At 33.6% G+C, this 12,034-nt stretch overlaps 1 protein-coding gene across 1 annotated transcript in view; it reads left to right on the top strand.

The window, feature by feature from the left end:
- The window catches only part of nbas (NBAS subunit of NRZ tethering complex), a 274,777-nt gene that overhangs the window by 164,267 nt on the left and 98,476 nt on the right, over window positions 1-12,034 (top strand). Inside the window, exons 41-42 of the mRNA XM_088938542.1 lie at window positions 6,669-6,898; window positions 7,561-7,671. Coding sequence (XP_088794668.1) covers window positions 6,669-6,898; window positions 7,561-7,671 — 341 coding nt within the window. The remainder of the gene's footprint in view (window positions 1-6,668; window positions 6,899-7,560; window positions 7,672-12,034) is intronic.

The raw sequence follows: 12,034 nt of genomic DNA, 5'->3' as shown, positions 1-12,034 counted from the left end.
TCCATATAATTCATCCAGGAATGAAATGAAGCCTTCTGCATTGTATGGCCCGATTTGGGACCTGTGTAACAGTAACCCATAGTGACATAGCCACACACACAGTGATGTTGCCACCCCTCTGACCCAGAACATCCACTGCTGCCCTCTGCCCTGTTACATTCCATCCTCTTTTTGCTAAAATGAAGCCAGCCTCATCCACATAAATTATATATGGTGTTTCGGACTGGCCTCCAGCTCCATGACTCTCTAGCAGAAATCAAACAGATTAGGCTGTACAGTAAAAGCAATAAGGCAGTGAGTGCTGTGTCCTCAATTACTGTTGAAAAGACACCTTACCTGCACATACTGGTGCCTGAGGGTCCTTGATATAATCACTGTTCCTCTTAAATGGAACAGTGTGCAACTGCTTCATGCTGATGTGATCTTTCGTCAGGGTCCTAGCTATCGTTGTGAGGCTGACATGGTCTGTTATGGTAGCTCTTATCTTATCAGACACAATAGCTCGTGGTCTTCCTCTGTGGCGAATGCCACCATGCATTCCAACTCCTCTCTCTCGTCCTTGTCCATCATCCAGGCATTTGTCTTTCACCAACTCCTGCATTTCTTGCTGGGTCCATGTTGAGCAAAATCATTCCAATGATTTCCTCTTTTTATAAGATGGTCACGGAATTGAAAATCTCTCGGCACCTGGGTAGGTTTTCAACTGAGATGAGAATCAACTGTGTTTGATCTATTTGCATAACTTCAATCAGCAGTTTGTCTCAGTAACCTTTATCAAAAACTTTGTTGTGGACTTTGAATATGTTCAGATATATTTGCGACTTAGCATATGGCTATCCCCTTGGATTTTACTGCATATGTTAGGTTTAAAAATTTAGTGTTATCAGTTTGGGACAGAGTATGCAAGCATTTGCAAATTGGGCTGTTAAAATACACCATTTTGCTGGTAGTGGAGCTTGAGTGAGAAGTGAATTAAAGAATTTTGAAAACTATGTTCACCAAATGCATTTTGTGTCTAAGCGATGAAAAAATCATTCATGGTTTGGTTTACTTAGAGAGTTGTTGTGTTAACTGTGTGAAGAGTTTTGAAAAAGGGAACTATATTGAAAAACACTTGTTAGCAATTGTAAAAAACTGTAATGCTCATGTATAAACATGTATGCACTTAAAATATATTAGTACAATATGTACTGTTTACAGTACCTATAGATATACCATACATGTATACCTCTATAAACAGTTTTCTATATTATGATAGTGTTCCTCCTTTTAGTTACAAAAACTTACCACAGTTTGTTTTCACTGACCTTGTTTGTAAACGTAATTTCCCTGACATTTTGTCCGACATCACTACTACCAACCCACAACCACATACACCTACCAACTAGAACATGACCACACAAAGTCACCTCTCCTGTCCAAAAGGACGTCAATGTGACGACTTAATACAGTTGCTTAGTTAAAACCAATATAGGATTTTTTTTACTGTTTTAAGTGGGTCTCACTATTTAGATATATATTTTTATAATGTCTGTTTTTCCCCTCTGTTAACACTGCTGAGTAAGGTCTTAGATAGAAGATGAATGCATGATTCTTAGAATAAATACAGTACATATGCATATCTCTTTCTGCCATGTCTTCATTTTTCAAGATATTTGTGTGACAGTATTACATCATATGATATAATTTGAAATAGAAAAAAAATATATCGTAATAAAGTCTATGTGCCTTAAGGTGTGAATATAATAAGTTCTATCATACCTCTTTGTAAAATTGCTGCGTCACAGACACCCAGTAGATTGTAGAGAAACAGCAGTGGTTACCTGCTCCACAAAGTGTTCTATTGTTAAAAATAGTTCAAATAAAAAATCCTAATAAAATCCTTGAGATAATGTTTTAACAGCATTCACTTGGCTTAGACATAATGAGAATGTCTTGAAAGTGACTCAGTGGTTAGCAGTCCATTTATTTAGATTATGTTCTTAATAACCACCTGCTTTTTTAAATTTGTCCAAGGGCACATATCCCATAGTTTTAAGATTTCTTGCAGTTTTCAAGTCCCTCACACCTTTCACAATACAGTATAGCCCAAATGAACTATATAGTAATAATGGCTACATATTTGTATCCCACCACCCAGATTACCCTGTTCAGTATTGCTTTGAAAGTCAAGGAAATTACCTTCCATTGATTTTCACATCCATCAACTTTAAATGCTCACTTCGTACTTCTTGTCTGTTTGCCTTGATAAATATTGACTTTTAATGTATTGTCTGCATGCATTTAAAACTATTAATGTATGCCATTAAATTTAATTTTAATTATTGATTTAACTTGGAGTTTTCAGGTAATACAAAAAGGAGTTGTGACATAATTTAAATAAGATCTTCCAAGAGATTCCCACAAGTCAAAACAAGGAAAACAAAAACCATCAGCTTTATTAGAAATTAAAAGGTTTGATATGACGTACCTGAACACTCAATTAATAACTGTTTTTAACAGATAATTCTCATGTTAATAGCTGAATTAAATGTTTTTCAGTACATCACCATTCCTAAGGTTGTAGAGCAGAAACAATTACATTTCCCTGTTGTGTATACCCTTTTCTTCCACTTTAAGTAAGAGACCTTGTCATGTCAAGACCTGTTAAAAGGCAAATAGGGAAAGAAAAAATAAACAGTATAATAAATTTACCAGTACTCTTTCCTAAAACCTTTTCAAGTATCTTTTTGTGAGTGCGCCAAAGTAGACTTTTCATAATATTAACTGTTTGTTTAAAAACGGTAACCTTCATGATTAAAAATAACACACATGGACATGGGTTTGTTTGTAAAAATGCTAGTGATCCTTATAAAAAGATTAAGCTAAAGTTGTTTAATTCAGTACAAATAACCAAATGGATGTGATTTAATCCTCTTGAAAAAATGTGGAATAAAATTAATGATAAAGTACATTTGAATAGATACCATAACACAGATGGCATTACAGTGTAAAGTACAGCACATTACTAAAGTTTTGTGACAGCCAAGTCAAAAACTGTTTTCGCTTTAAGGTCTAGCAATTTGTATATATGATATTATCCTGAATATACTAATATGAATGATATAAAAAGTGTCTTACATTGTACTTTTTTTCAGTGATTTCAAGTGACAAAATGCATTTGGACACATTCTCATAAAGTATATTTAATTCTGCTGTTGCCATCAGTAGTTCACTTACTGTAGTTCACATCCTCAATAAAGATGAGTGAGTCAGTTTCAGAGGCAGACATGAATGCTTAAGGCATGACGTTACCTTCACCATGCTTCACTGATTAGGTAGGGTTTTTTTAAACATCCGCAGTTGCTTTCTTTCTCCACAGTTTAATCTTTCTATCACTTTAGTTGCGGATTATCTTGGTGTCATCTGTCCGTAAAACATTGTACCAAAACTTTACTGGCACATCATTGACCATCTGTGTCAGCTACTTTTGATTAACAGGAAGTTCTCTGGCTCTTATGTTCACATTTGTCTACATACTCCACAAAAACCAGAAGGCCAAGTGTGACAGGTTGATAGGATATTCACAGCTTTTTTTTTTCCAAGAACATCAATTAAATACAATCAGCATATGTTCAAAAATTATAATTATGTTTATATAAAATACATTATTTTTTAATTCCAATTTAAAACTTGTTTATCAGCTTCTGTTTATAGAAAAGGCTTGAAACCTAATTCTATGTTCAATCTGTATAGTATTAAAGTATTAATATAAGAAAGCCTACCTGGTTAATATAATCACTTTTTTGGAGGCGTGGACCTTTTTTAAAGTTTTCTTTTAGTTTTACCAATTTGTGCTTTTCCCTGAGGACAAGTATTCATTTAAATGATATCCTGTGTAATGCATGAAATAAATTATTTTTATTTTTAACATATGTTCATTTTTATGAAAGAACTTTAGTTTTTGATTCCTGCCAAGATGATTCTAATTAATTCTTTAAAATTTTAGTTTACAAAGTAGGGCTTCTTCTCAAGTGGATTGCAGTTAAGAAATAATTGTTTGCATAAGGTCTTTTCATATGCTTAAATGTTGACAACTGTTAATTAAAAATATTAGGCTGTGTGGACGGTGCAAATTAATATTGTAAGAAAGAACTAGGATTGCAGAGAGTGATTGTATTTCACTTTTGTTTCAGTGTCATAGGAAATTAGCAGACATTACAAGCAGTGCCTAACAATAGTATTCAGACCCTATGGTTTCCCATTTTGTGAAATTACAAAATGACACACATTTAACACTTTACACTTGATATTTTATTCAAAATCAGAGTGTTGAAACTGAAGACTTTGAAGGGTAAGATAAATAACCGCTGCTGTTAGCAAAAACTAAAGAAAAAAAACTAACTTCAGTGCAAGATATTTAATCTGGAAACTTCCAAGCTACACCAGTCAGTGTTAAATGACAAATAAGACAAAATCTTAAGATAATATAACAGCATCCCTGCACTACATAGGCAACACTACTGTACAATGTAACATGCTCACTTTGTGCTGGTGGGGCTCCTTTTCCACTTTTCCCCTTCGACAATACCAAAAAGGGATCAAAAACAATTAACACAAGTACATAGTAAACATATTGTAACACACAGTTCATTAACATATTACTACCTGGCAGAGTTCATTTTAACTATTTTTTAAACAGTGCATGGTTTAACCCAACAAATAGTTTCTCCCATATTTAGAAGTAATGTGCATGTGAATGCCTGCGGCTTGGCTTGGGTCCTTTACCAGAATGGCAGAAGCGGCTCCGCACTCCCAAACCCATCCGACAAACAAATAAAGACAGAGTGCCCCACACACAAATAGTCTGAGTAAAATACAAAAGGAATACATCTACATTTTTGTGTATGTGTATGTTTAAATGTCTAGAGATTGAACATGATGTGGAAGGCATATAATGTAAGTGGCATGTACAGTATGAACAAATGAAAAACTAGCTTATCTGTGTGTGTATCTATGGTAAGCTGACTGATAATACTGGGGGGAAAATGGGTAATTGTAGTGAAGGATAAGTATAAGTGCTGCCTGAAACTGGTGACAGAGCCCTCTGTCACACAGCTACATGTCTTTTTGGCAGAGTTAGTAAACATTGCACATCAGCTTGATGCAGTGTTTGCCTGTTCTTCTTGGCAGATTGCTCAAGCTGTCTTAAGTTGATTCGTCAGAACTTTGTCTGGTCTTACTCAGTGACATTCATTTTCTTATTCTTAAGCTGCTACAGTGTAGCTTTGGCTTGTGGTTTGGATTACTGTCTTGCTAAAATGTAAATTTTAGCTACAGTTTTAATTCTGAAGCAAGTTTTCCTCTAATATGTGCCAGTATTTCACTCCTTCAATGTTTCCATCTGTCTAGACAAGCTTTCTAGTCCCTGCTGATGATAAGCAGAATACAATAATGTTGCAACCACCTTGTTTGACAGTAGTGATTGTGTTGACTGAGTGATGCACTACACTGGGTTTCCATCGGATGTAACACTTTTCATTGCTGTAGATGACAAAATTCCAGTTTTGTCTTGTTTTGACTACAACACCTTTTTGCCATATGTTTACAGCATCACATATGTACTTTTTCACAAGACTTGTGCAGTTTTTTTTTTAGATTTTGGGTTGGGAGGGGGGGTGACTGGGTTATTTTTTGTCATATGAACAGTTTCACCCATCTCAACCACTGAATTCTGTAACTTTTTCCAAATTTCTGTTGGTGTCATGGTGCCATCCCTAACCATTCCTTGCCTGGCTGCAGTTTTGAGAGAAAGTCTGAACTAGGTAGTTTATCTACTTGTTCATTTTCACCTTCACCCTGTTTGAAGAGAAATTAAGGGCTTTGTGACTGTTATAAAATTAATAAAGTGTTTTATACTGATTTTTTCCTTGAACTTAACTACCAGACTGAGGGACTTTACAAAGATGAGCTTATTCTGAAATATTATTATACTATTGTTGCACACAGTCAGAGGCCACTCACCTAATTCAGTTGGCCATTAAAGTTATTTTGTGCACCTAGATTAATCTGGTTGTACCACAGCCAAGAGTTTGAATACTAATACAATCGTGACTTTTCCATGATTCCATTATGCTATTTATTAGTTCACTTCTTTATATTTTATTTGAATTTCTGGTGTATCTATTGAAATAATACACATGCACTTCAAAGTGCCATGACTGCTTCAAAGCAACAAAATGTAAAAACTGCATGGATTTGAATACTCTTAAAAAGCACTGTATAACTGTTTCTTATTTTGAAACCATTGTAAAATCTGCATCATCCTTCCATATTACATTTTAGCAGATCATTTTCAGAATGTGTGTATCTTTGTTTTGTTTATGCCTTGATGAAAGCACTTTCTGCCTTGTTTCTAGGAAATACAATTTGTGATGTACATCGTGGGACTTCTTAACAGTTGGAAAATGCATTACCCCAAATACGTATACATTTGTAATTCTACCAAGTTGTGCCAATTGTTTATTAAATACCTTCTCAGATGAGAGATTTAGAATCATAATTGCTGAAGAAATCTGAAGTCTGTAAAAACCATTTTTTTAAACCCGTTAATATTGTTGCATTATTCCATTTACTACCTTTTTTTTAAAAAAGATGCTTCTGATTTTACTCTTCTATTTTTTCTGCAGGCTGATCCCAAAGAACTAATAAAGCTTGTGACAAAACACATTTCTGACAATGCTGCTGTTACTTGGCCTGAAGAGCTTGAGAAACTGATAAAGCAACTTTGTCTCTACAACGAGAGGCTGACGGACTTCACCCAGGCTCAGATTCTGCAAAGTCTCGGCAGAGGTGTAGACATTCAGAGGTTTTCAGCTGATAGCCAGTATAAAAGAGAAACTATCCTGGGCCTGGCAGAGTAAGTTTTTTTAAAATATTTTCCAGACTATAGTGTGCTTTACTAACTTCACCACTCTCTTTAGAATCATACTAAAGTATAGGCTAGGTTAGAACCCTAAAATTATGAAGCGTAACAAAGCAGTTCTTGTTCCTTCTCCTGTTTCATCGTTTCACTCAGAATGATTATAAAGCTCTGCACACCTGAAAATGATGAAATTAAGATATATTAAAATACAAATCTGCTTATAACCCTAACAATAATTCACATAACATGTTTTAAGTTTCCTAAATATGCTATGTCATAAAAACATTTTGTTTTAATTATTAAATTACCCAAAACAAAACCTATTTTTTTCACACAATATCTTACATAAATACAAAATTACAAAATACAAAAGGTTGAAATGACTAAGTTATAGATTTTTTATTCAGTTTTTCTTTAGCAGACCTTACATTTACAATGAAAATAGCACTTCTATTTTAACAGTTGTCTTTCAAGATACATTTTGCAGATTTGCTGTACAGTATGTTTTTTTATCAATAAATATTATTTTTTATTATAATAATTTATATTATTATTTTTGCTATCCATTGTAAAAGTAGACAATAACATTGTGAAGAAACAATTGTTGTAATCTTTTATTTTAAAATAAGCCTATAATTCAATATTTGATGCTGCAGAACCCTGGAAGAGAATGTCTACAAGATCTCAATTTCTCTGGCTCAAAGATACAGCATTCCTCTTTGGGAGGTATACATGACACATTTGGAATTCCTCTTCACTGATAGTGGGTAAGTACAGTATTCATTAATGATCGATGAAACAATAATTAGTGCATTTAAAGCCATGTTTGTCAATAAATGTGATAGAAGTGTCAGTGTTGCCAGGAATAAATGGGTTACTCAGATAATCTAAGTAATATGCAAGTGTTGGTAGCAATAGGGCTTGTGAGTCAGATCTGGCCAGCCAAACCCATTTGTCCATCCCGCATGGCAGTTGCAGTACTATGTATTAGCAAGAATTCAATTTGTATCTTTTCTTGTAATTATCTTACGGAAGAATAAAAGAACATCATGTGGTATGAGTGAAATGTAGTTATGTTTTCTCCGTAGGAGTAAATGGAAAGCCGACATGCCTGATTTGTAAAGGTAGATGTTGCCAAAGAACAATAGCTGTAGAAGGTTGCTGCTCCTATCTAGCAAATATACTGTATATTGTTCTACATGTATTGTATTTATTTTTTCCATGCTACAGTACATCCTTTTAATCTTTTGCTGATTCTGTTTCCAGTTAAAACTACTAAAACCGCTAAATACGAAACAAATTGGCTCTTAGTTTTCATCACAGGCACTGTGTTAGTGTTATCAGTCTCTCCGGAAGAGTTTACAGGTGATGCTGACCCATAAAACTTGTATTTCAGTTCTTCAGTTTTCCGGTTGAAATACAGTAATCCCTTGTTGTACACAAATTTACCTTACGTGTTATGAGTATCCACACAGAATTTTCTATGTACCATTTTACCTTGTGAGACCTTGTTATTCATTGTGATTGAGAACAGGAACTATTCTTGTTAAGAATACTGGACATAAAATAAAAGCTTAACCACATCTGTGCATGCCAAAGATATACCCACATGATTAGAAAATACATAACATGTACAAGGGAGTCAAGTATACTCTTTAAAAAATAATCTGGGTAAATTGTTTGATGGTTAGGATTTCTGCATATTTATATTATCCAAAATGTGCCAGGTAATGTCTTCATCTGTAATACTCAAGGCACTATTTCAAGTAGTATTAGCTGCAAAGAGTTTGTATAAAGCCATTGAACTAAAAAGCTTTATTTAGCAGGTTATACTGTGGTTAGACAACTTTACCCATGGGGATGTCGTAGGCTGTGACACAAGAAACAAAAACAAACTAGAATGAGCAAAGACCATCTTTGTTAAAAAGATGTTATCTTTTTAATCTGTTACAATTATAGAGTATAGAAAATGAGAAAGCCATGTTTTCATTGTCTTTGTTAGTCATTCCACCAAACACCAAGTGAATGTAGTCAAAACATAATCTACAGTGTTTTAGGGGAACACCAGTATAAATTAAATCTTAAAAGTCATTATGGAAAGGCTAGTCTTTCTACAAGTGGCCAAGATATAGTAGTGTGAAGATTAAACTTAACAAACAGTGTTCATAAAAGAAAGAATCATAAATGTTTGGAAGGACCCCACAGGTCTTTAAAGTATAGAGATTGTTGTTACTGCCCTTTAAGTATGGATTTGATCATTCAATTTTGCAATCTAACCAATTGCTTTAGTGAATAAAAAGAAAATCATAGGAATGAAAAAAGGCATTAAAGCTTGAACCAATTAATTTAATTCCCAGATAAACCACAAAGTCATCAAACCATAAAAGTTTATAGATGTGTTAGGGATTTTCAATATGATACACATATCATCATGTGTACTGTATGTCATCAACACAGATTCATATGTGAAATTGAATATTGTCAACAGAAACAATGGTAGAAATAGAAGGATGACAGCTTGGACCAGTGATTTAAAAAACAAGCCAAACAATGCTGAGTGCATATTTTCTGTTATATTTTAATAATACATAATATTGATACTAGATAATATATATACTAGATATATGATACTTGGATAATTTATATTACTGTGTATCAAAAGAAATATGACTAAGCATGTACATTACAGTATGTTTTTAGAGAAATGAAATACTGTATATACATTCATAACATCTTTGGATCTTACTATCAATTCTATCCACCAGACATCAGCACCACTTAACAGTTGAGATGACATGTAGCATGTAGTTCTTAGAAACCAGTAAACAGACATGTGCTTGTTCAGGTTCTGTTCAAAGATAGGGACAACATCTGCAACCAAGTGAAATGCACATATTAAAGATCACCCTGCTTCTGTTGCTTCCAGGAGTGGCCATATTTTCTACTAGCCTTATGTTCCATGTTAAATTCCATGCAACTTGTTATGGATATAAAGTATTGAACATAAACTTTGACACAATAGAGACCTTGTGTTGGTCAACGTCATTTATGATAACTGTTAATCAGCATAAAGGTATGTCTGTTCAATAAATTGTCACTGCACTTACTACAAAAAATTGTAATTATCCTAATGGTGACTTTGTGAATTTTATAAATGATAAGTGAATTTTTAAATCCAGTATAATTCCTTAGATCTATATATGTCATACTATATCATTTAAAAGTATTCCCATTCAGTTTGTTTCTTAATTGCTTCAATTTATTATATCATTTAATTTTTTATGTCTCTCTTCTTAAAATTACTTTAACAAAATATTTCAATCATTTTATTTCCTTAAAGGTTTAATCACGGATCTACACATTTGAAAAACACTTGACACTTTAAGGTGTAAGAGGCTTTTTTCCACATTTATGCAGGTTTTCAAACAAAACATGATTCTCTAGAGCAGCCATCTTCTCTCTGCCAATGAATTTTAAAGCTGTTTTTTCAACTGCTTTCAACCCATCCACTGACTAACATTGTGAAACTCTATTTATACTTTATGTACTAAACCGTCAATAATTAAAGCTTACTCTGTTATAACATAGGCACTAAACAACTTCACCAATAATTTAATAATGAACTTTTTTGGTGGCTTTTGTTAGCATGTTGGCTGTTTTTGCAGTCATATGGAGAAAAAGGACTTAACTTCCAGTCTCTTAAATCCATTCCTTTATTTCACAAAACTTTTTAGCATTTTCACTATAACACAATCAGATCTTTTTCCTGATATACTTTTAACTTTGTTTCCTTAATTAAATTAAGAATGGAAGAAACTAATTATTTGATCCTTTTCTTCCATTCTCTCCTTGATTTACTGTAATTCTAAATCAAAGTCCCTGTCACCTATTTCATATGCTAATTTACCAGCATACCACAATCCAGTCAAGTCACTATTCTCACACTCTCCCAGCATGGGAGAAGTGTCTGTTTGTGGGAAAGAATAAACTACAAAGAATTTCATGATTATGTATAAAAATAATACAACACAAAATGTTATTACAAATGTTATATTACAATGTAGTCTGGTATCTGCCCTAAAAAAATAAAATCACCATAATTCACACCTCGGTGAGAAAAATATCTTGTGATCTACTCCTTTTAAGAAAATCTGTTTCATTATGTTGTACTAAATTAGTCATACACAGTACACTTCCAGAAGTGCCAGATCAAATCAAATGGACAGGCCGATAGCTTGCACAAAGTGAGTCTGTGTATTTATTGCAATAATAAAGATACAACAGCATTCATAACATCTCTCTGATGTTAAGCTTTCTGAATGACACGGGTATATAAGGGTACCTACTTGCAGGATAAAAAGTAATATAAAAAGGAGAAATGCCTTCACTGCCAGGAGATTTAACTTTTGCAGTGTGCTGAATTGCATCTTCTAGTTCAGACATGGATATAAGAACCTCAGTACAGCTGCCTCATCAGAAAGACTAAGTAAATGAAGAGATTGGATATAAACCTTACAATGCGTCCCTAATTGTATAAAAAAGTCTGAACTGCATAATTTAGAAGTATATAACATCAGCCCCCCATTGGAATGAAACCCACAAAGTTTCCAGCGCTCCAGAGCCATGACACACCAGATAACAACAAACTGACTTTTAAGTGACTTTAATCAGAATCAACCTAAAATATGATTCAGCAGAAACAATTTACAAAAGAAAACACCCAACAGGTATCACACCCAGATCATCCATATAATTTCTGAAATCTTCGGATACCAGAAGCTTGGCACTCAGCTCCTTCCATTTTGATCTGCCAAGTACTAGTGGTCCAATAAGAATTTTGTCAAGATTTAAAAAAAAAGAAAATATTTTATTCACACATAGTGTATGAGTTAGTTAACCCTAAGCATTGTCACACTATGTACTGTATAATTGCATAGTGTTACCATAAACACTATATACACCATAAGTGTAGTTTAATTCAAAGTCTCCCTTAATGTTACAATCTTACTTATCCTTCTTTGTTTATTGATTTTGTACTCTGTATGTGCAAAGAATTCACTATTCAGTGACATTGATAGGTCTTATAGCAGGAGTACTATTTAATTGCATAGTTGATCATGCAGTTTCCAT

This window comes from Atractosteus spatula, chromosome 2 (genome assembly GCF_055471065.1).
Source record: "Atractosteus spatula isolate fAtrSpa1 chromosome 2, fAtrSpa1.hap1, whole genome shotgun sequence".
NCBI lineage: Eukaryota > Metazoa > Chordata > Actinopteri > Semionotiformes > Lepisosteidae > Atractosteus > Atractosteus spatula.
The sequence above is the reverse complement of the archived record's forward strand: the minus strand, read 5'-3'. Positions and strand labels throughout refer to the sequence as shown.